Source organism: Gambusia affinis, linkage group LG16 (genome assembly GCF_019740435.1).
Source record: "Gambusia affinis linkage group LG16, SWU_Gaff_1.0, whole genome shotgun sequence".
In the NCBI taxonomy this organism is placed as follows: Eukaryota; Metazoa; Chordata; class Actinopteri; order Cyprinodontiformes; family Poeciliidae; genus Gambusia; species Gambusia affinis.
In genome coordinates this window covers 13606690-13632708 of record NC_057883.1, presented here as the reverse complement: position 1 = coordinate 13632708, position 26019 = coordinate 13606690, and the positions used below count along the sequence as shown (strand labels likewise).

At 39.2% G+C, this 26019-nt stretch overlaps 1 protein-coding gene across 13 annotated transcripts in view; it reads left to right on the top strand.

The window, feature by feature from the left end:
* The window catches only part of myt1lb (myelin transcription factor 1-like, b), a 121362-nt gene that overhangs the window by 66524 nt on the left and 28819 nt on the right, over window positions 1–26019 (top strand). For 10 of the 13 annotated variants that reach the window (XM_044141940.1, XM_044141951.1, XM_044141939.1 and 7 more), the window contains 4 exons: window positions 15354–15796; window positions 17869–17874; window positions 19535–20704; window positions 25707–25841. In XM_044141940.1, the coding sequence (XP_043997875.1) occupies window positions 15354–15796; window positions 17869–17874; window positions 19535–20704; window positions 25707–25841 (1754 nt within the window). The remainder of the gene's footprint in view (window positions 1–15353; window positions 15797–17868; window positions 17875–19534; window positions 20705–25706; window positions 25842–26019) is intronic. The other 3 variants (XM_044141947.1, XM_044141943.1, XM_044141944.1) reach the window with 2 other exon arrangements.

Below are 26019 nucleotides of genomic sequence, written 5' to 3'. Positions count from 1 at the left end.
TTTTCTGAATCAGTGCTATGAATGGGTCCAAGTCATCGTACTGTTGATAGGTACTGCTTCAGGGGTGTTTCAGTAGCTAAAATGTCAAATTATACTATATTTGGTCATTCAATACTTAAACACAGGTAGCATCATAAGAATACATTTTTGAGTCAAAATTTTTGCACACTTAGAGAAAATGTACTAGTTAATCTTTTATATTGTGGAGATAAATATATCAAGAAATATATATTTTTAGATTAGCTATAAATTACACCGTTGAGGTTGTTGTTCAGATTAAAGATGCAAGTCAGTGCTAACTTTCCTAATAGAAAAAGTGGTGTAAAGTAAACCATCAATTCAGTTCTGATTATTTACATTGCGCCAGTCACAAAATGTCATCTCCAAGCACTTTATAGTAATAGTCAATTCAATTCAACCATATATACATTCCAGTTGGTCGTAGTTGATCAAACAAAGCAGTCAAGTTCAGTTTATCATTCAAACTGATGAAAAAGTTTTCTGTCTAAGGAAACCAAGCATATTACATCAATCGTCTTGCAGAATTCACTCCTCCTGGATTAACGTATAGAAACAGTGAACAGTTTCTTGCATTGTCTCAATGACTTTGCTGCTGTAGCTCATACTGGACATGTATGTAGCATGGTAGGAAAAGGAAAGCTCCCTTTTAAAGGGAGAAACCTGCAGCAGAATCTAGTTCAAGATTGTAGCTAAAACTAATTTACAAATGTAGTCCCTTGGCAGATTACACACGACTGTACACACTGAGCTGTTATGGCTGCACTCATAAATAATTAATAACCTTCTTTAAAGCTCATTATATCATATACCCTGCCCCCAGTCTCGGCAGTCTAAATACAGAGTTAGTAGTTTTATGGCATAATGCAAACATACATTTAGCAATTTTGGTAAACAACAATGCAAGCTGTGATATGGGTATCGCTAGCAGTGAAAGTTCTGGATTAGAGCATCTCTACGTTTTTGTTTTCTGTGTTACATGAAATTGTATTACAAATTTTACAGAATGACATTTCTTCTTCTTTAGCTCTGTATATATCTCTTTAGTTTTTATTTTGTATTTATCCTCTATTTTATTAGCAATTTGTGCTAGACCTCCTCTGAAGACAACCAATGGAAATTAGCCTGTGGCTACGTCTTCTCTTTTAGGATTGACATTCCTGCACATGAACCAAATAACTAAATTCAGTCAAACATTGCTTTAATGTTATTTTCCAGGTTTAAATGTATTTATATGTAGACATAGGTATGAAACCACTTGTAGTTGCGCTGAGACTGTCCATTGAGTGTTTGCAGCCAAGACAGATGGTGAACTTTAGGTCCACCTCTTCCTGAGTAAAGTGCTACCAGGCTGACATGAAGGGCTCTCGACTGAAGCGGTGCCCTCCGAATAGACTCTTCACCTGGAGAAAGAGAGCAGATAGAGATACACACTCACACACGCTGCACATCCACGCTTACGAAAGACCTCTCAACATGATGACACAAATGTAGACATGCGAGTCGTACGCTCACACACACATGTACACGCACACACAACCTACTTCACATGTAGAGCAGCATTCCCAGCTGAGTGCCGCTCTCCAACCTGGCAATTTCAGCGGAAAGAAAATCCAACTAAAGTACACAGGGCCTCATGCTGATTTCGCAACAGGGGGCTTGAATGGCAGAATGGCCACACTACAGCCCTCGTTACTGATCCGGCAAGATCCAACTCATCTGGTTCAATAGCACTCTGTCACTGGCTCTTATGTGTGTGCGCACATGCAGGCAAAGCTGGACCCCCTCTCCCCCTCCCCACAATCTTGTTGGATTGCGACAGCAAGATTCAACCCACATGCTTAAACCTAGTTGAGAATTGTGTCTTTATATGCATCTCAGATGGAGAAACATAATGTACATGCTCTCAGATGCACCTAACAGGGAATGTTTTGGGTGACATTTAGTTTCTAGGTTGCACAAGATGCTCCTATAAATGAATCATGAGTAAATCTGTGAGGTGTGAATAATAGATGGGAGGAGAAGTAAAAAACAAAGGAGTGCTGTTATTATTTGTTAATAAGACACTCTGGAGCATCACTAACTAGATCTCATTACCTCAATACTCACAGGCATGCATACCACACACACACACGCACGCACACACACCCCACATGCCAAACACATACCGAGGTCTCTCATCCTGCGTGACTATTTTTACCTGTGAAGCCTGTCGTTGCCTAGCACTCTGTAATTACATCCCACACTTCTTCTCCAGCAGATGATTAGAAGCAGTGATGGATGGGTTAACACTGTCACCTAAAGATGCCTAGGTGCAAAGCTAATTATGCGACCATGCATGTGTCATATACCTGATACACGTGATAGCCCTGTGAAATGAGCACGATAAAGGTGGACGCTGCGTCTTCTGTTAATTAACAGATAAGACATGATGAAGGAACTCCGCCGTTGATTAATAGATTTTTGGAGCTCGCGTCTCAAACTCCGACAGCAGAGTGACAGACACAGTTCCTTCAGTTTCTCGTTGTCCTCCATGAAAAACAATTTCAAAAGTGCTCGGCTCATTTATCACTCTGCACTTTATGGAAAATTTCTAAATGCACGCTGTATTTTCGCTCTCCCAACCCCCAGAATAGATATGGATTTACTGTCATGTAAGGCGAGTGAGCTTTGTCTTGTGTCTCTGCATAGACAATTGTAGCACTGTTGGAAGCTGGGGATTGGAGTCTGTGCTTATACATGCAAAATGTGCCCAGCTTCAGAGTGCGTGTGCAGACAGGGATGTGAGGGGTTACGTTTATGATTGCCACGGCTACAGCTGGGGCTGTGGGCTGAGTAATTGCCTGTCTTGGTAGGGAGAGCGTGGTAGCGAGCTAAAAGTCAAGTGCTCTCTTCCTGCTGTAGACCTCATTTGGATTCCACATAGCTAGCTAGCAAGCTAACACCAGCCTTGGGCCTGTATTATTCATAACTTGACAGATAGCTCTCACTAAAAGCATTGGAAGTGGGCCAGGGAGTGATGGAGCGACAGAGGGAAGCGGCACCACTGCACCTCAGTCTCTGGCAGGGACAAGCAGAGAAGGAGGAGGAGGATTTGGAAACTATAGATGGAATGAAGCAGCCCAAATAAATCTATATGAGCATCTCAGTATATTAGACTACCACAAAAAATTTACTTAATTCAGTCATTTGATTCAAAAAGTTAAACTTTCATGATATATTACCAAAATATATGGCTATTTCAAGGCTTAATTCCTAATCATTTTTATTATCTATATTATGGCTTCTAATTGTAATATTGCTTAAGAGTGACTTAATTAGATTATTTTTATACAAAAAAAGTTTTGTACTGAAACATACCGGTATGTCCCTGAGATGTACAGTGCACGCACACATACTTGGTTGGTATTTCTTGCGGCATTACAGTGTGGCACAGAGCATGTTAAGAAAAGCCCAGGTTGCTTTAATATCAGCCTGTCGTATATCTGCAATATTGTGTCTGGTGTCTCTCATCTTCCTCCATACATTTGAGGTTTGGGTCAGGCAAGTTAGTTGATTGGCCAGAAATCACTCTATTGCTTCTCTATTGGTTAGCACAAGCAATGGAAATTTTATATGTCCCTGTGGTAGCAACGTTTACCTTGTGTGTGTCTCCAAAAGTCTTGAATGAGCTTTGCTTCATAAACCACTCAATGTTGGAACAACCTCTGTTGGTTGTGCGCAATTTCTTTAACCACTTCTTTATGAATGTTTTAGCAGTGGTCTTTTGTGACTTACCCTCCGTATGGAGGTGAGTTACTATTTGATGGAGAACTGATAAGTGGGAACTCTTCCTCATGATTGAGTAACATATATTCTAATTAACTGAGATGCAATGATGGGGAGTCCAAACAGGAGTCATGCAGTAAAGTAAGGATTTGGATGACAATGGCTAAGGAAAAACTAAATGAAAAAAGAAGAAATGCAGAGTAATATCAAATTGAAGAGAAAAAGATGGCTGGTAAAGAAAGAACAGGCATCCATCCACCCCCACCAAGCTCAGGAAGCCCTCTGTCTCCATGTGCAGCACCAGATAAGGTCGCATTAATCAAAATCTGCCACTTCCCGTTCCAAAAAACACAGTGCATGCCATCAGCCCCCCTCCGTGAAGTATCTGTCACCGAAACAGAAATTTCCATATTTAATGGGAAAGCTTTACATCTCAAAAAAACCCAAAAAAACAAAAGTGTGTGGGCTGGGGGTGAAAGGAACTGAGCTGGTTGGATCTGTCAGCTCTGTCATTAGTTTATACACTTCAGACTGTGCATGGTGCCTCGGGGTTCATTTCAGTTTAGCTCTGATTCAGCTGTTATCACTTCAGCAGCACGACTGAGCCGGACACAGATTGGTCTGCTCAAATACAATCACTGCTGTAATGACAGTTCACTAAAACACTATTATATTGTCTACTCTACATCACCGAGTCTCTTTCTTCGCCTGCTAGAACTTAATTAATTAATTTGTTTGTTCTGCTGCATATTCTGTCCTCTAACACAGTTTAAAGCAGGCTTTGAAAGCCCTTCAGCAGTACGGCTGCCAAATTTACAGTGGCGTGCACGTATTTGTTTATTTTTTCTCTTTGTAAATGCTCCCCCTCATTTGCCTTCTGTGCTTTATGACAAGCCTGCAAACTGCCTTTCTGACATTACCTGACGTCAGATAAACAGGTGGTGTTATGCTTCTTTTTTTTTTTCTCCTATCCCCGCTTTTTTTCTTCTTTTTTTATTTTTATAACTGCCTCCCGGTGGAACAACATCAAAGGGAATGGCAGATCATGTACGGTTAGTGCCGAGCGTGCCGTGGGGGCTTGGGGGAGGGTGGGACCTTGGCAGTGGAGAGGGGAGGTGGCGCTTTCTGAACGGGTTAGCGACTCGGGGCCACCTCCAGGCTCGGGCTCATCCTAACCCCTAACCTCTGAACCCATTTCATACCCATTTCTGGATCTTTCTTCCTCCTCCTTCCGGCATGCCTTCCCTTCCACAGCAGCTGCCAACAGAATTACATCAGTGTCATAAAGCCCTCCTCCACTGGTGGAAAAATGAGGCTTAGTAAATATGAAACACAGTTGGCCTCATAAAAGAAAGAGTCTTTACTCTTTTATGTTATTGAGGAACTACTGTAACCACCAAGCTGGTTGTCATTATTAACAAATCGCATAAAAAGATGTACACCAGCCATGCATTCATTATGTTCTTAATCTATGTATTTTCTTGTCCCTAACTTGTGTCCAGCTCTACGGGTTTCGGTTCGAGATTAAATCTTTAGCACAGGGTTTGTTTAATGTTAGTGGTATGATCGTTTTGAATGAAATCTACTGCAAATAAAATAAGATAACCTTCTGAGTATTGCCCTTTTTACGACTTGTTACCTATAACATTTGTCTACTTTTCATTTTGATAAAAATTTAGAAAACACTCACCAATTGAATAATAACTTTCAATTGATGGGTATGTATGGGTAAGTATGGTTTGAAACCAATAATGTAACAGGTGTTACTTGGTAATTTTGGACTTTCCAAATGTGATAAAGCAAATAATTGAATAATAATAATGCTATAAAATTTTTAAACCAATATAGGTTTCCAGTAGTCCAGTAGTGAATTTTTTTTCCAGATGGTGACACTTAATAGTCAGTCACCATCACAATTTAATATTTTGCTTGAAAGCTCTTTGCAGATAAGTTAAAAAGTCACAGAAAAATGTTTAGCAGAATATTAAATTCTCATTTTTCTTCAGTGCTCCCTATTAATTTCTCCATTTGAATTTCAAACAGGCCAGTCAGTGAACAGAAGTTGCATACAATGATATTGGTTTTCTGCACTGTATTCTGCTTATATAGGCCTATAGTTTGTCAATGGCAACAGAGGAAGTGAATTTCGTCATTTAGTCCATGTTGACCAAATTTCCAAATATTGAATTAACATTTCCAACCATTTTGTTTGGCTTGGCAGTTCTCTCTTTGCTGTGTTGGAAGAGAGGTTTCTGGTAAGCTTCAAAGCATCAAACTGGTGCATTACATGCATCACAGCCAAACATTAGCAACTGAGTAAAGTTTAAAACGGCAATAAAATCCTTCAACAAAATCCAGGAAGCAATCATTTCTCAACAGCAGAAGTGTAGAACAAGGGGCTGTATTTTTACCTTGCTAGTACAAATGGATTCAGCCAGAAAAAAATATAAATCCATTGCTAATGGAACAAAAGGAGAAGTTTTCATGTTGCAATTTAATAATTTTTATTTTCAGCCCTCTTCTTAAATTCTCTAGAAATATTAATATAATTCTACCACCTGTATTGTAATCAGTACTTTACAATTGATAATTGGCAAATCACTCTGGTTTTCTTACATGCAAACAGAATGTTAAGAACTCCAAGCAATAAGGCACTTAGTGATAGGAATTTATAATGTATTTTATTGGCTTCTAATCAGGTAATGATTATGTTCCACAGCAGGTAAGAAATAAACAAAATAGAAACACAGCTAATATATCTTCACTCAGGTGGTTCATCACAGCCAAAGACTGCTTCACCACTCCATCAGTTCTTCCAAACAAACAGCTACTGTGACATCCTCCTCAGTGGCTTTGGTAGACAGATGAAAAAAAAAAAAAAGAGGGAAGTCCTCCTCAGAAAATGGCTGATGGGCTAGCAGCTACCTAGCTGTTCTTTCCTTATGCATCTGAGAGTCGAGGTGATTGATTGAAGTCATTACGCTGGTGGAAAGACTCCTTACCTGGCTAATCCGGGAGTGATTTTAGTAGCAGGATGACAGATAGCCACATTACAGTCTAGAATCAGCTGCTCGATGAGCTCTCCTCCCCAGGACTTCCTCAAGTGAATTATGTAAAATAGCTTGTATAATATAAATACTAATATTCTTATAGTTGATAACACAGCTGTCTTAAAGTTGCATGCATCTCTGACATAAACAACATGTTTACAAAGACATATATTTCAAAGTTTAGGACTATGATTATTTTTTTTTTTTTACTTAAATGCTTACTGCTGTAAATACACTGATGTTACGATTATTTAATAAAATATCAAAATATAACTGTACAGTTTTCTGACAAATGCTGAGCGGTGTCTCTCACTTGGTCTTCACCGGCCAAGACTAATTCATTTATGATGGGGGGGGATGGACATGGCCAGTCTCCAGTTGGAAACGGGAGCTGCACAGTCTTCTGGAAAATATACAGGAAACAAATATATAAAGGTTAACAAAAAATACTGTAGTATGGATTTTTATTTAACAAAAAAATATATATTAAAAACTCTGAATATGTGTTGGTGAGGTTCATGTAACAACCCTTAAGCAGACAATAAACATACTTTTCATTAAGCCAACATTTCTGTATTAAACACTTTTATTGTGTCAATGTAATATTCTAATCTAAAATGTTGTGATTTCATTAGTTGTAAGTGGAAAGTAATGAGACTTTGTTAAAATATCTGTGTATGAATAATCTATGTAATGTTTTTCACTTTGAGTTACTGAAATACATGTTGTTTTCCATAATATTCCAATTTATTAAATATGACTATTTAAATACATAAATGTGTTTTATTGGGTCGTATTCAGATTAAAACACAGAAACCTTGTTCGCAGACTGCATTCTGTGAATTGTTGTCACTTCAATAACCCTTCATTCCTTTGGCAGCCACCAATAAAGATGGCAAACATGTTTAAGCAAAAGGTACTTTATGTGAAGATGTAAGACAAAAGATGTTGGAGTCAAAAGAATATCTAAACAAGAATTAAATCCAGCTTAGCATTGATGAAGAAAACATTGTAAACTATGTCCCCTTCCCTTTGCAAATCAGAATCAAAATTTTGGCATCTCGGCTGGTGAAACATAAATGATCTGTGCAATCCTGATTCATCCCTCCTATCCTCAGCGGTTCCAATTTGCTCTCCACCGTAGAGAAAAACCTCTAACTAAGCAACAAAAACACTTTGGTTTGGTAATTAGCACACAAGGCAGAAAAAAATGAGCAGCCAACACTTTGGGTGGGTTTAGAGGATAAATGTTGGAAGATGTTCCTAACCACATGGAACTTGCCAACTGGAAAGGTTGCTTGTCATTGTGCTGTGCTTAGGCAGAAACATGTACAGATAAGTCAAGAAGAGGAGTAGAAGAATTTATAAAAATGGAAGGAAGGAAGTTTTCATTTTTGGATGGGTTTGTGAACTTCAAAGATTATATTTTAATTTTGCCCGTCATCCTTTTTGGAGCAAGAACTGACCATACGGGGGCAAGAAGACGGAGCTTTGTGGGATCTTTAGAACTTGCTGTGTGAAAAGAAAAAAAAAATATTTTAGGGAAGTTCTCGCATACTGATACTAAGTACTTTACTGATACTTTAGATGTTTTTCCTAATTTCTTTTTAAGATCTGTAAATTTACTCTTTGACAAGACAAGACACAAGTCTACCGTTTTTCAAATCTTCTAGAATTTCTTTCTATTTTTGCATTTTATATTTTTCTACAAATTCCACTCAAATCAATGGCTTTGTCCAGTCCTGCAGAAATAAGCTGATGGTACGGATTGTGCATCCAGGACAGATCGTGGAGTGACAGGTGGAACCATTTCTGTGATTATCTTTTTCTTTGTTCCTTTTGCTGATAAAATATGAGCTCTATTGTGCTAAACTGCCCCACAATTATCAGCAGTATTGATTTCTTTGTTGTGTTTGGTATTCATCCCCAAACTCCTTGATGAAGAACTAAAAATTGCAAGAAAGGAACACAAAAGATTGACAGAAGGCTCCATCCTTATGTTTCTGTGTATTTAGCATTGATCGTATATGGTCCATTAGCACAAGCATTATGACTTACTATTAAAAACACACATAATGTGTTTTTCCTGCTGAGTGCAACTTTACCATTATAATTTGAAAAGACTGCCAAAAGATAAAAAGCCAGCATGTTAAGACATGGACTCCTCAAGATGATAAACCAGGACAACTTTGGGTCAATATGAAGCTTTCATGCTGTATACTGATACAACTCTACTGGCTTAGGTTAATTAGTAGCCAACTTAATCATTAAACAATGAATATGCCTACAAAGAAAAAAAGGTGCAAACTGTAGCTTTTAGGTTTCTAACAGCTTTTTTTGTATTTCATCTCTAACACCCTATGAGTACTAAAAATATAGCCATTTTACTTAGTACCACTTCAACTGTGTTTTTATTGGCACTGCCCAATTTTACTTTGAGTTACTGACCAAAAAGTAAGTAAAGTTCACATTTTTATTTTCATTGCTATTCAAAAGTAGCAATGAGACTCTACTGGGTGCATCTCTACCTTTGAGATTTGACTAAGGGTGAGCACAACTAATATCCAAATTATGACATGAGATATAAATTTAAGAGATCACTCACGTGTTGGTACAGAACCAGTTTTTGGCCTTTTGTAAATTACCCAAACCAGCAGTTGTAATGCCATTGCAGTGAAAAGCATGTCTGTTATTTCAGCACCACTGACGAAGGAAGAGTGTCATTTGACAAATGTTGGCTTTTTAAATCCTGAAAGACACATTATTATATGCAAGCATCATTTGAGCTTCATAGATGGGAATTATGTCAAGACCAAGGCTATTTGAGGTGATATTTTATGAGTCTGGTCGTCATCCCTGTGCTCATGAAAGGGCCAAAACAGCTAATATGCAAGCTGGAGACTGAGCTGCCAGCAAACGCCCCAAATTGTGGCGTCTGCCATGCACTTGCTGAGCCTCCTGCACCAAGACACTGCCTTTTGTTCTCCTCTTCTACTGGGAGAAGCCTGACAGCTCTGAAATGATCCTCACTCCTCTTTCACACGCAAAACCTTCCTTTTCTTTATCCCTCTTGTATCCTATATTTCCCAGGTTTGTGCACACATGAAAGAGGCCTCCATACAGAAATGCACAAAAAAGCATACATTCTCCCATCTGTCTCGCTTCCTATAGCCTCTAATTTTCCTCTCCACCCCTCATTTTCTCTCCCTGCCTGCCGTTCTCTCTCATTTTTCCTCACTGGCTGGCTGACTGGCTGTGAGGATGGCGAATCCCTCGTGGGTTTCTGGAGGGTATCACCATGGAGACGGGGCTCTGCCACACGTGTCTATAGATCCTCTTGCTGGATAGGGAGCACAGTCGGAGGTGGTGCATTCCCTCTGTCTCCAGTCTGCTCTGTGGAGGAATAAGTGAAATGAAGACAGTAGCAGTGTTAGAGAAACTAGGGGAAAATGGCAGGAAGAGTAATGCAGAGAGCAATTTATGCTTGGAAATCTTAAAATATTGAAATAATGCAGAGGAATGTAGGAATGGCGAACATAAAGATGGCAGAAAGCCTTTTTTTGAAGAAAAAGGAGGCAGGGGGAGCAGCTACAGCACCTTCATCCGTGCATCAGGGAGACAAATAGTGTGTGATGCTAATGACCGGCTAAAGCTTTTGCCCCCGCTGCGAACAGCCGCTAATATGACTGCTAATAAAGGCACTGTGGAACGGTGCTGCATTCCAGCAGTCGCTCAACTGTCGACTGAAATTAGCCAAACAGGAGCTCTCTGTCTCCTGCCACTCCTCTCCCCTGTCTCACGTTAATGCTCCAGGAACTGGAGCCCGTTCAGTACAATGCCTCCTGACGGAGCTATTCTGCATTAAAGGGGCCTCTTGTTCACACTGTAATAGAATTTGTTCCATCTTGTAATGCTAAGGATGCCCACTTTATAGAAAAATCAAGTGGTCTTTTTGTGGTCTGAAGCTCTTTTCTCCTCTTGATTGCTGCCTCCCATCCTGCACGCGCCTCTCGGAGGATTTTTGTCATTCTGCCAGGAAGGCAGACTTAGAATGGTGCAGTATTTTCTCATTGTCTTGTTTTTTCTTCACATTTCCAGCTGAATTAGTCCTCTTTTCAAGTAAAATACCATTTAATTACTTGAGGAATTTTAATTGCTAAGTGCAGTGAGTGGGATGCAAGGCCTGTGATGAGAAACATTGCCGACAAGGTCATTCGGTGGCAGGATTGGAAGAACGTGGGAAGCTGCGGAGGCTTCCTGCAGGTTTAGTCATCATGGGGCTCGCTAGAAGCAAGGCAAACATACCTTTTCATCATATAGCAACAGCCCGACATCTAAAGGACACTTAAGAGCTCAGCTCTTACAGCGATAATAAGCTGTTGTGAATTATAGCACTGTGTATGAACCAATCAACTTCTAATTTATCATAAAAGTTTGCCTCACGATCATGCCTATCCACAAAGCAATGTTTGTTGTATTGCTGGCATTCATTTAGAACACTAAAATTGATAACTAAACAAATTACCTGTAAAAATCTAGGATTGAACAGCAGTTTATAAAGTTTTCTCAAGCCAAAGGAAGTGATGTTAAGTTAACAAGGAAGCTGTTATCACGCTGTGTCTATTTTGTTTTGTATGTCAATGTATTGATGTATTATCAGACAGACAAAAAATGAGATTGCCTGATGTAATCTTAGGGTATTTGTTTTAATATCTGAGAAACAGTTTGTTAAATGTGTCAGATTTTGAACAGTTTTTCAGTATACATGGAGTGTAAGAACTGTAGTATCCATCCTGCACCTATCAGATGCCATTTTAGATTTGTTAAAAAAAAAAATGTTGAGTTTTAGTTTTGCTGATAATATTTATTTTTGGTATAAAATTAAATGCATAAAAGAGTTGCTGTACGATGCTATGTATTCTTGTGCCAATGAAGTGCAAGAAAAATATGCAACAGTGTGGTCGTTTGTAATTGGATGACCTGGATCACTCAGCAAGCCAACAAAAAAAAAAAGTTTTGTTGGGCAGAATTTCATACTGAGGCTGCAGCGTACATTCTGGTGCATACGTTGGAGCAGGGGTGGGCACTCCTGGTCCTGGAGGGCCGGTATCCTTCAACTCTTAGAGTCTCCCTGGTCCAACACACCTGAATCCAACAGCTGAATCACGTCCCAAATGCAGTCAGGTTCTCTAGAGGCCTGTTAATGACCTCATTATTTGACTCAGGTGTGTTGAAGTAGAGATACATCTAAAAGTTGCAGGACACCGGCCCTTCAGGACCAGGAGTGCCCACCCCTGCGTTGGAGGGATGCACCACAAACATGGCTTTAATTAGTTCTTACCCAGTCAGATTTGTCTCCATTCAGAGATCTTGTCAGATTCCTCCCCAGTTTTGAGACCACTTCTTGGGTGGTACAAGCCGGACCCAGCCGGGTATTGTAAACAATCGATTCAACTGGCATCTCACCAGATTCGCTGATTAGCGAATCAGCGAATTCGATCCATGCCGATGCCGTAGTAGCTGGCAATCTGAAAGTTGATATCTCCATAGTTATGCTTTGTCAACCAGTCATAAATAGACTTTGGGAAGATAAGAGATATGTTGCATTGAAAAAAATTTCTATGTTTATAAAGCATTTCTTTCATATGTTAGAGGTCTAGTTTTTTTAAAATATACAACTTATAACAGCTGTCATATCCATCTTAAGACTATGATGGCTTTTGACTTTCACCTTTTTCAAAACCTGTAATAATTTATTTGGATAAAAGAGACTCACATTGAAAGTTCAACATATTAGCTATCTACTTTTAATGCTATAGACAACAGGTATTAATACGCCAAGCATGACATTTGAAAGCTTTCTTCGTTTCTAAACTACCGGTAGCCAACAAGTACTAATCATTCTACAATATGCTGCAGACATGCTACAAAATATGTATTGAGCACAACAAGAACCCATCAAATGCTTCTTGTTTTTGGAGATCCCTAAAACCTCCCTCAAGGAATAAAATTTCACCTTCTGTGGTTCTACAATTACAAGCTGATCTTGTTGGGGAAACTTTTAATCTGACAAAAGAAGGCCACACTGCACTGTCCTGTCACCACTGCGATTAAAATTCATTTGCGCACATTAAGGTGGTCCACTTCCAGTTGTTGTACAAGCCTGCCCCTAAAATAATAATGCATACTTGACTCCTTTTAATGAAAAAATACACAGCCCACCTCATATTATTTGCTGTCCATTAGCTGATGTTGCAGCAATTATTCAGTTCAACAACATGGCCTTTTTTTTATTTTTTTTATTTTTGGATGTAGTTGCATTAAGACCTGTCAGGCACAGAGCCACATTGCAGCTCAAAGCTTGACAAGAAACATTGCCTTCAGACTGTTTTATTGTTTAAAAAAAAAAAAAAAAACAGGTAGAAAAGCAAGGCCAGGTGACAAAGCAGGAGAGGAGGGGGTGAGAACCCGTGCCTATCTACCTTTCACACCACTTCTCTCCCTTTCTGCCCCTCCTCTCCTGCTTGCCCGCCTGCCTGCTGGGACTGGCCCTTGATTTATTTGGAGAGGGCCATGGAACAGAGGAGCCAGGATGAGTGGCATTTTAATGTGCTTTCGAGATGTTTGGTCACAAGCACTATTGATCACTGTGCTGCTGCTCAGTCTCAACCCCCCTCCCTCACTGTCCCGCAAACCCTGGCGCTGCCCTGGGGGGGGAGAGCTTGTCAGGCAGGGAATGAGTTTCCATGTAGGCTTAGATTAATGAAATGAGGCCCCTGGTCACGGGTGGTGCAGGGGGTCAGACCATTAAGGAATCCCCAGATTGGGCGAGATTTAGCCTTGACTGACTAAGTATGGATAGGCTGTTGAATAGAACTGGATTGGAATATGAGAAAAATAGGTGGTGTAGACTTATCAGTTTGCTGTTGTTGTTTCAGTTCAAATCTCACCAACATCTTTTCATTCACTTAAAGTTTCTTGTTTTAGTGTTGACTTTGTGCACAGAAAAGAAGCTGGGGATATTTCATAGCTGAGTGAATGTGACCAGAGCCTTTTGGGTTCATTTAACAGCTCAAAAAGCTCAATATACTGACTGTGTGGGTGATTTCTGAAATCAGGCACATGTTCCAGGACTCTTTCAGGTTTGATGAATCAAATGGAATAAGATCCCTCTGATCAATAGCCTCAGCAAATACGCAGATTATCAGATTAGAATTTGTCCCCTAGATGCTGAAGAGAGCAAGAGAATACATTAAAATCTGAGGTGCCTTGATATGATTCAGTGTTCAGGCTATAGGTTTGTTTTCAATCGGAGTGAATTTTGGAAAAGCTATTGTGTTTCACAATTCTAAGTTGAGTTTGGAGGTGTGTGCAGGTCAGGCATTGTGGTGTTCTTTCGCCCAAGAATAAACTGATGTTAAATCTTTTGCTTTGTTTCATTTAGGGGTTCATGCTTGAGGAAATGTAAGAAAAGCAAAGATCACATTAGCATAACAACTCAATAGTTAATGAGCACATCTAACTATGATGAGCCTGATATCTGTCTCGGCAGAACAACTTGAGATGCTCTGTTTTCCATCTGTGACCCTGCAAGTATTGAACTCTTTTCAAAATGTAAATAAGCTTTGCAAAGCAAAGGTTAACATGAGCAATGATGTTTGCAGTCCTTCGTAAAAGTATTTATACCACTTGAATGCTTTTCACCACTACAAGTGTTCATGTATTTTGGGGGGAATGGAATGAAAGACACATTTTTCAATTGTATGTTTTTCTTGGAGAAATTTAAAAAAGTGTCATTTACTCCATGAGTCAATACTTTGCAGAAATGCATTTCACTGTGATTGCAAGTATTTGGAGGTATCCCTATTCCAGGTTTGCACAGGTCAAGAATAACATTTTTGTAAAATAGCTCAAGCTCAGTCACAATGAATGGAAGGAATCTGTTAGCATTAGTTTTCAAGTTTTTCCATGGATTCCCAATTGTGTTTTATGTTTAGATGTTGACTAAAAGATGACTATGCTTTTATATAAGCTAAGCTACTCAATTTTAGCCCAAGCTGAATGTTTGGGGTCATTGTCCTGGAGGAAGGCGAACTTCCAACCCAATTTTAGGTCTTTTAGCTAGATTTCTAAGTTATTTTCAAGTACTGCCCTACATGAACTTCTAGGTATATTCCCATTTACTCTGAGCAGCTTTTCTGTCCCTACGAAGGAAAAGGTTTTCCCACAGCAAGATTCTGTTACCACCATGTTTTACTCTGATTTCTGTCTCCCCCGCATAAATAAAGGCAAACATTAAGCAAGACTTCTATTAGCTTTAGTTTAACAATTGATTTCTTCCTGTTTAATTGTTGCTAAACTCACAATTATGCTGTAACTGGTCTATCAAGTGTTGGGGGTTTAATTTGGAAAAAAAATTATTTTTAACATAACTTAAGAAAATTAAGGGATATAGTCTTTGTAGGTCTCTATATTTAGCTAACATTGCTAACAGGTACTCTCATTTGTCCTCTGCAGTGTGTACGGCTGTCCTCTGGCCAAGAAGAGGAAGGGTCTAGACAGGCAAACTCTGGAAACCTCTCCAAAGAGGAGCACCTACCTGGATGACATGGACAACTCCACCATGGAGGAGTGCTATGAGACAGACGGGACAGAGGAGATGGACGACAGGGAGGAGGAAGATGATGAGGGGGCCGTGGAGGAGGAGGGAGAAGTTGAAGAGGAAGACGTGGAGGGTTACATGGACTATAATGTCGAACAAATGGAGCATGAAGACGGAGAGGATGAGGATAGAGGAGAGGGAGACGAGGAAGAGGAAGAAGAGGAGGTAGAGGTAGAGCAAGACGAAGAGGAGGAAACCGATGAAGTGAGGGTTGAGGCAGAAGAGGAGGACGAGGAAGCTATAGAGGAAGTGGACTATGAAGGAGAGGAGGAAGACGGAGAGCAGAATCAACAACAAGGTAAGAAATAAATTCAGCAAATTTGGTGCATTTTGTGAAATGTTATGATGATTGTACAAATCCCTACAGAAGAAGGTTTTCAAAAACGAATAGGCTAGGCTTTAAGGACCCTCAAAACAGAAGAAAATGTTTTACTGTTTATTGTGTGTTCTGGCTCATCATTCTCTGAGATTATCCTAAAACTTTTATTTTGAACAAGTGTTCATGTGGTTTGTGTCCGCTAAATTCAAAATGATAAATTGAAATGCGTTTTTTTTTACTTTCAAAAATAAAGTCGGATTAATTTACCAGAACAGGAAATCATATTATTTAAAAGCTGCAGACTATGCCACTGATAAGATACCAATGGTAACAACAGTAGGAAGTTGTAACAATATGATATAGTTTATATAGCTGATTGTGTGGGCCCGTATCAAAAGGCCCATGATGAATCTATTCAAGCATCCAGAATTGCTTTTTCATTTGAGTTATGAGCTCCAGGATTTTATTGGTACGATCAGCAGCAGAGATAGCCTGGCATGCCACCATGTTCACAGAAAGCTTAAATTTCATTACTCTGGAACCACATAATTGAATTCAGTATCACTTCAGCTCAGTTTGTTTATATAATACCAGATTACAGCAGATAAAACCGATTCATTCCATATGCCATTGTACAGAAATCAATCAAGTCCAAATTCACTTAAGATCAATCCAGTTTATGAGAATAGAAGCTATCATATATCCATTTTTAGGTTAAATATGCACAGTACAATTTGATTTTAATTTGAGTTCTTGCGTTTTCATTCATAGCATCACATACTTTTTTAAACTACCTTCTCAAAAATGTCTGACATGGATTTTTTTAAAGGGTTGAAGAAATATCTGACAACAGGATTACAAACCATGAAGTGAGTAAAACAAGTTCCATCTGAAAAATGAAGATAAAATAGTTGATCTGGTAAGAGTTTTTCATAGCCCAACATGTAAAAAGAACATCTGCAGTTATGGTGGAAATAATATCTGTGGTTTTGTTTCTTGCTGATTGCCATCAAAGTTTTTTTTGCAGCTTTTCATCGATGAGGTTTGAATTTCATAGCTGCATGTTCAGACAGTGGAGAGTGGGCACCCACTCTGTGCCCGGTGTAAAACATGTGAAAAAATATTGGCATACTCAACTACTTCTAAAGATTGACATTTTAAACATGACACAAACCTGAAAGGCATAATTTAAAAAAAAATCTGAATTGTATTTGATCATCTCTACTTGAAATTTATTTGAGTAGTAGAAACTTTACTTGATCATTCTACGCTGAACAAGTCTTAACCTACCTGAGGAAATATCACCAAACTTCTAACAATAAGAATTGAGTCTTTCGCCACTCAAGTTTGAATATATGTCTCATGAAGACACACTGCAAAATTCCACCCAGTTTTGGCAGTGGGATTTCAGAAGCTCCTGCCCCATATGTTTGTTATCTCCCTTCCCCCAGTGATGCACCAAACAGCAGATCTGGCAGGTTTCTCTCCAGCAGATTCGGCTTTGCACCCACGCATCACGATTGGACCTGACAGTGCCTTCAAGTCCAATTAAGAGTGAAGCTCAGAGAGAGAAGTGTGTTAACCCTATTTGGCGCGCAGCTCCATCTACCCAAAGTGTTGATGTGGCATCACCACCGCCGCTGCTGCTGTGCTCCTATTTTCTTGCAGACATGTGAAAACATCTTTTCAGACTACTTTTCATTAGAGTCCATGGCTGAGATTTTATCTTGAACACTGACACTGTGCCTCTATCTCTTTGACCTCACTCTGTTTCTTTCGAAGGCAAGTTGTCTGCACCTACCCTTTATAAGGGTTGTACAAGACTTCTGTTGCCAGAAAGAATTCTGCACAACCTTATTTTGTTAGGGTTCTGTAATTATTAAAAATTGAAAGAGGAGCATTGGATTTGGTGTATGAGCTCTTCCGGTTTGCATCATCTTTGCAGTTCCCATTTACTGATGGCCCACAGTTACCAATCTCCAGGCGAAATTCAGGAGCTTTTCTGTGTTTTTCATTCACATGCACACCCATTGCCGCTACTACGACATCAGTTCAGGGTAGGACAATCCCTCTGTTCCCTCCTTAATCTGTGTCACTTCTGTATCCCTTTTGTGTACCTTGATTGCTCTTCAAATTGCTTCCCTGTGCCATGTTTCATACCATCAAAAATTAAACCCCTGGTGCTGGAGGTTGCTGTAAGAAGCCTTTCGCTGTCAAAATATGTGCTTGGTCATTCGTGACAGTTCCCTCTTCCTGCTCTAAAGCCCTCACCCGCCAGGCAGCAAAGCTGTGTTGCTCTCATTAAATTTGGATGTGTAGAAATGTGTGTAAAGATGACAAAGCTTTTATAGAACAAGGGCCATTTTGCAAGAAATATTCAAACATCTTTGTGTTTTGTCAGTGTAGTTTTTTTTCATTCATCTATTTATTTTTTTTTTTTTCTGGTTTTGAAGTTACCAAAAGGTGATGCAAACTTTTGTTCCTTTTGCTACATGTTATTGGGGCCCTCTGGGTGCGTTTTCTCTACAGGAATGTAAAAGGCAAATGTGGCGCCAATATGAGCAATGTGCTCTCAACGGCACAGGTCGGAAACGTGAAAGGAGAGATTGGAAGTGCTCCAGGAGTGAGTGCTTGAAATTACTGACAGAAGAGGTTCAGTAACCTTTGCAGTCTGCCAGAATCAATTAGGCACTGAAAGAAATTCTAAAGATACTGATGATTTAATGAAAATAAAGAACTTTACAAGCAAAGGATAAATAGCTGCTGACTGAAGTTCATCATGTTACCGTTTGAACGTCACGTTCTGACTTTGAATTTACCTTTTCAATAGAAAATATCAGATTGAATAGGCATGTGTCAAGTTCTAGTTGGATTGTATGTTAAATGGGATAAGCACATAGTGTGCAAAATCTATTTTAAGTTTTATGGAAAAAGGAAAGAGTATGGAATATAAAATATTTCTGTTTTTGAAATTTGTTCCCTTTCCTTTTGTCTAAAAGTTGTACAAACCCATCTGGGATTTATTTATCTTTTATTACATGAAGTCACATGTATAGACTATTTTTAAATGTTTAATCTGGAAAAAATATCAAATGTTGATGTGAAAACTGGCTAGGAACACTGTTAGAATGACTTTAAAACCTGAAACCATAACATTTTAATTAAGGTTTCTTCCATCTCTACTACACTTTGTATAAACTCCAAAATAGCATTTTTTTTTAAGTTTACACAAACTTCAAATGTAAACTTGAAGTTTCTATTTTTAATTCTCACTGATTAAAAATAGTTATCTTGAGATATTGCGATGAGGAAACTTTTGCTATAAATACATTTTAATCCGTGTAATTAAGAATAAAGTGAAAATATATGATGAAGTCAGTAAGTCACTTAAGTCTAAAGAAACTGTCAACATCTTCTCAAAACCTTAAACAAATATTGGTCAATACCATTTAAAAGACTACAACATCCTTCCCTCACTGGAAATATTTTTTTATAAAATGAGTTAAGACTTTTGCACAGTACTGAATGGCACAGAAAGAATCAGGGGCCTCACAATTTAGAACACCAGCTGCTGTTAAGACTCTCAAAGTAAATTATTAAGGGGAAGCAAAGAGTTCCTTATCCAATTTAGATGGTCCAAGCCCAGAAATCCGATTTAGCTGTAAAATAGAATGACGGAAATGGAATTACAAGATGCTTTTTCTTTCTTCCCAACAGAGGAAGATCAGATGAGCACTGGTGAGGGGGACGAAGACAATAATGGAGGCTGTGGTGTTGGAAAATCCGGTCCTGCAGCAGAGAAGGATGACAACAACAATGATGAGTATGAAAACTATGACGAGCTCGTGGCCAAGTCCCTCCTTAACTTGGGCAAGATTGCAGAAGATGCCGCCAATCGCGCCATGACAGAGTCTGAGATGAACAGCAACTCGTCCCACAGTGCTGAAGATGATGAGGAGGAAGAAGAGGAGGAAGAAGAAGATGAGGAAGAAGAGGAGGAGGAGGATGAAGAGGAAGATGACGAAGAGGAGGAAGAGGACGAAGAAGAAGAGGAGGAAGGGGATGAAACACAACGAGAAGATCTGAGTTTGGATGTTGACAGCGATGTGGTTCGAGAAACGGTGGACTCTCTCAAACTCTTGGCACAGGGTCACGGTGCGGTTCTGTCCGACAGCTTAGATGGACAGGAGTTTGAGAACAGAACGTCCGGCAACGGGGACGACACTGACTGTTCCCACAATGGTGGAAATGCACATAATGGTGGTCAAATAAGGACCTCCAGTAATGGACAAATAGAAAACAGTGATGAGGAAGTGTGCTTAAGCAGTCTGGAGTGCCTAAGGAACCAGTGCTTCGACTTGGCTCGAAAACTTAGTGAAACAAAGCCCAATGAACGAAATGGCCCAACTCAGCAAAATCATTACTCATGCGGGGACCCCAATCAGCAACCCCAGCATCACGGCTACGGAGATTATCACAGCAGCCAAGACGACAGACGGACTCTTGATAGGAACTATTCTGACATGGACAATCTCATGAAGCTTGAGGAGCAGCTGAGCCCACGCTCCAAGGCCTTCTCTAGCTGTGCACACGATGAGCGATATCACACCAACAGCCACCGGGACTTTGACGAGGACACGGCCTCGGTGACGTCAGACCGATCGGAGGAAGTGTTTGATATGACAAAAGGGAATCTGTCCCTGCTAGAGAAAGCTATTGCACTAGAGTCGGAGCGTGCCAAAGCAATGCGGGATAAAATGGCTGCTGAGGCAGCCAGAAGAGACGGGGTGAGGTACACCCATGAAGAGCACGGCCCACGTCATGGTTACAGTGTTGAGCGCAAAGCCCGACTTCCTGATGGCATGAAGAAGCCTTTCTTCCATAAAGGTAAGTTGATTCCATTAGAAATGATTCGTGTTTGTAACCCAGTCGGATGTTTTTGTCAAAATCTAACTAGTCTTATGATTTATTAAAAACAGTAATTTATTTAAAAATCATTATTTACACATTCCCAGTAGGTTCCTGATAATTGCATCCAATAATTATTGTCTACTTGGTACTCTAAAATTCTGCTTCACTCATTACTGAATGTAATGGACCTAAGTTGGTCTTCTGACAAAACATGTTTTGATGGTCTTCTGAAATTCTGAAAAGCTTTGTTTTGTACTTTATTGTATTTTAAACGGAATAATTTCAAGTGAAATTATTTTTCACCTTTAGAATATTGACATGCACTATTGAACTGTAGGAAGAATATTTTGGAATTATTTTAGTTCAAATAAAATGTCAATATTTATAATTGGTTTTTATCTCAGATCATCATCTGAGTCTGCAGGTGGCTTTATATTAAAAAAATGTAACAGTAACAGTTGCTGAAAATAGACATTTTGATTGATTAGCTAATTATCTTGAGAAAAATGCTTTATTTTTACTCATCTAAGACTTAAGTCAGTCCAAACAATCCATTTTATATGCTAAAGAAAGCATAAAAAAGAAGATGCTCCAAAAGACCAGAGGTCAAGATCCATGTATTGTTTTGTACTACAAAAAAAATAACTACAAACAACAGTAGGGCTTTCCTCATTAGACAGGCTCAGGTAAAATATTTGCTTTTCAGTATTCTGCATTTCATTTCCTCTGCAGAAGAGACCAGACAAACACGTGTGCATTCCGGGAACCTCAGTATAACCTCGGGACAAGCTTTTTTCAGCTAATTTGAAAATTTGAATCTCGGCACCAGCGTGAGCAGCAGCAGCAGCAGCAGCTTATATTGTAAAATAGGCCAGTATGGAAACATCAGAGGGTAGGCTTGTCAAGCATAAGTAATGGCAATCTGCATGGCCTGTTAGGACCGCAAATCTCATCCCTGTGATGCAGCTCAGGGTAAAGCAGCCTATTTTTAAACCTATGGGCAAACAGTTTGGGGGAAGAAGCCATGAAACAAGGGTCCTCTGTTTTTAGAATCTGCAATACAAGGCCACGTCTTAACAGCACAACACTATGGAAAATACAGATCATCATTTCTTTATTCTTCTCATCATTTGCACCAGTAATACACAGACTGAAGTGGATAAGTTATTGTCACCTGCATAGATAATATCAGATGAGAGCAACAAATAAGAGCATGGCAATTCACAGCGGGATGATATTACACCTAAAATGCCACACAACTCACAGCAGGTTTATATTGCTACTTAAATGCCACACAAATGCTAATTTCAAGAGTCTTCCCTGGCCTTTGTGTCTGGATAATGTTGGAATAATGAGAGGATGCTAGACGGCTGCAAGGCGATAGCATCTTTTCCCGGGCAAGATAGTAACAGACACTCGTTGACCAGGGTTTCGGTGTGTGATTTATAAAAAACTAGCGGAGAAGCTCCCTGAGAGAAGCATGAGGTTGAGATGAAAATTGAACAGTATCAAAATGACCGATAACGAACGACAGGCCCACTGACTGCACATTAATTATCTAGAGATGGTATGGTAATGGGGGCCATTTGCTATGCAAAGCGCAGCCCGTCCCCAGCCACAATCAATATCCCCTGCTTTCTAATATGCCTTCCACTTGGCTGCCTCCGCTCTCCACAATAGAAGTGATGCAGGCGGGATGCATGAGCATCACGTCTGCTTGCACTCACATGTATGGAAATGGAGAATTATTTCCAATGTGCTGCTGAAACATTAACAGCGAACATTGTATAATGAAGCCATTATACAAAGAAGCTGCATTTCACTTGCAGCTCAAGTTCCCTATCAACATAAAACTTCGCTTCCTGATTGTGTTGGTGCCAGACAAAAGAGCCAGACATGACATTGCAGTTTTATCCCAACTCACATGGGCCTAATGTGGCATAGATGGATGATGGCCCCAAAGGATAATGAGGTGCTTCTTTTCTGATGAATGGGACATGGAATTTAGTTTGGTGACTCATTTGTAAATGTATGATTACGTGTGCCCTATGCCACCTCTCGGTTTTGTCTTTTCCAAACTCTTCCCTTCTGCTTCACTCGATTGATTTTTAACACTGCAACCCAACTGAGGGCTTGTGTCTGCTCACGTGAAGTGAATTAGAAAACGGTCTAAGACATGAAAGAACTGTGTATCTTTCCTCCCCTTGTTATGTCAATATTTCCACAGTTACATCTGGGTATATTGAAATATCATTAAAAATTATATCTATTTCTGTAATTCTATTCAGAACATGAAATAAATAATCAGCACAGTTGGAACCATATCTGATCTAGTTTCAAGGAAATATAAGATGCAGGATTTAGGGGGAGAAAGACAATCTCATTTCTTATGTGGAGTAGAATGTCTCAAAAAGTGCTTTTGATGTTGTGAGACCCGTAACGCGGAAAAGAAAATAGAGATTTTAATTCAGCAAAGCAATTAATGCATGTCTTTGTTTTAATAATTGCATCCTGGTTCCACACATGAAAACAGTAATAGATATTGGTCAAACAAAGACATAAAAAGTGGATTTGAAGGTCAAGAAAAATCATTTGGTAATTTTGAGTGTCCTCGGCACTCAAAAAGCTAACGTTTTTTGACAAAAATAATGAAACATTTAAAATATCAAAAAATCATTTCCCTCTCTGATTCTGTGTAGTATGTCAGAAGCATTTTAAGATAAACATGGAGAAAGAAAAAGACTTACTTTTCTGCTATATTTCAATCTAGACTGAAATCCTTTTTATTCCCCTTTTCCTCCACAGCACAACCCGTGCTCATAGAGGCAGATTTGCTCAAAAAAACATTCAAAATGATAAGGTCAGATAAAAAATGCTTTTGAGTTTCAAAGCTTTAATTTTACCCCTTAGAAAGCCTAACAGATTATATTTGATATGCAGTTATGATTTCAGTAGTCTTTTCATCAGACTGTCTCCCTCTCCTGCTATTAAACTTTTTACCTTCATTAACAAAGAAAATAATCTTACATAATTCCGTGTGTTTTTTTGTGCATTTTGCTCCATCTTCTCGAATACACAGTCAGTTATGACAGATGTCTGCTTGTTTCGTACCAGATTCTGCTCAAGGTTTCCTCTCCACTGTTGCTACATGCTTTCTCAGTATAAGGGATTGCTGCAAAGTCAGCAACACAATGCTGGAGATTTTCTGCTGTCACTATGTGCTTGTCCAGGAGGAGTGAATGCTGCAAGTCAATGACTTCATATAGTCCACTGGATTTCCTTAGAAACTTTTTAAATTACTTTGAATAATTACTTGAGCTTACTGTACTGTTTGATAACCATGATCAAATTGGAATGTATGGGTGATTGATTTGAAATGATTTTTTTTGTAAATATAGCATTTTTCAATCTGGCCCCAAAAGCACACCCAAGTTCATCCCACAGGTTTTCCGGCCCGGAAAAGGACATGTCGTCTACTTTCACAAATTCCGATGCTAGCCTCTGATAAAGCCTGTTATGAAGGAGCGAGTATCATGGAGAATATAATTTGATCACTAAGACGAGGTGTTTATTCCTGCTGATTCTTACCTCCACATCCCTCTGCATTCAGATCGCTTCAAATGATGAGAAACTGTCCTCCATTAGATAGAAGGTTACTCAGGGTTACCTGCCTTTACTTTTCCAGTAGCTGCTGCAGGCTCCTGCCCATAGTTCTGTCAACACAGTGAAGTCTAGAAAAATAGCACATATTAAAATCATTAAAACACAATAGAGCTTGGTCTAGGATGGACTTCATTTGGTTGTAGACATTGTAAGGGGACCTGTTTTTTATGACAGATTGTTGCAAAATATGTTGAATTAAACCGAGTTCAAACAGAGACTATATAATAAAATGTAGTTGCTGTTACAAATCTGATTCATGCAGTTGGCATTCTTCTTTGGCACTTATGAGGTCACTTGCTTACTAATGTATTAGTATCAAACTGAGTAAAAACTTTCACCGCTTACCAATTAATGGAAAGACGAACTTGAAAATAAACTCTTGAGGTTTTCTTTCTTTTTAAGAGTCTACATTAGGCATGAGCATGTTTTGTACATCTGAACAAATGAAATATTATTGATTTGAAAACTGTACTTTGTAAAGGATGTGCAGCATTATGCTTAAGCAAAAATTGCATCTTTAGAAATGAATAACTTTTAGAAAATAAAAATAAAAACATGTTGTGTAACAGTCATAGATTCAAAAACTAAACACACCTGCAGTACAAGTTGCCTACATCATTCTCATTCACTTGTAAGCATTAATCTTTGGTTATGTACTTTTACTTTTAACATATATTGGTATTCTTACTGTTACAGAAATCTCACACATAACCCACTAACATCTGTTATTTCAATGTTAGGTCTGGTTGTTGCTTTTATTTAATCATGATTATCCTTTGCTTAATTAGTATTAAAAAAAACCCCAAAAATATACATTTTCAGAGAGTGTGATTCTAGCTGGAGAAACACTGACAAGAATTAAAATGCATTTTGAACTCTGGTCTCAATGTCTAAAAGATTTTTAAACTAGTTAACACATTTAGAGTAATTGTCATTTTGTGAAGCCAATAGTTTCAAGCAATATGTAAACTGCATAATATTGACAGCAGTTTGGCATTTCACTATCTTGAGGTAGATCGTTATGTGGCAGACTGGTGTTCCTGCTTTTAATGTGTTTTTCTGATGGCAGGAGTTCAGACACCTGAAGAAGGTGTAAGGACGATATTCAGCTCTAAAACAGATACAGAACAGAGGCTCCAGTGACCAGCTCTTCACCGGTCTCTGCATAACCATCTTGCTTACAAGTTGACACAACAAACAAAACATAATTGCTAAAGACTTTCATATTTTGATTAATCCACAAATGATCATTAAGATGGTTGCATAGAAGCATTCCACCACTTTCCAAGTCTGTCATGAAGCTTTCTGTTTACAGATGTTTCCCGCGCAGACAAGAAGGAGAGCCGATGTCCGACGCCGGGCTGTGATGGAACGGGTCATGTGACAGGCTTGTACCCCCACCACCGCAGCCTGTCGGGCTGTCCGCACAAAGACAGAGTGCCGCCAGAAAGTGAGTAAATCAGTTACACATACCAGTCAGTCTCAGCCAGTGTCCTCCCTGTTCTTCGATGTTCAGGAATCAGCATGTACTCTGTGCTTGCCGCCATGTCTGGTGCTTCGTCGCTGTGTACCTGTTTTATTGTGAGAGGTCGGATGGGTTACAGCTGCACCCTTTCTCTGAGATTTTG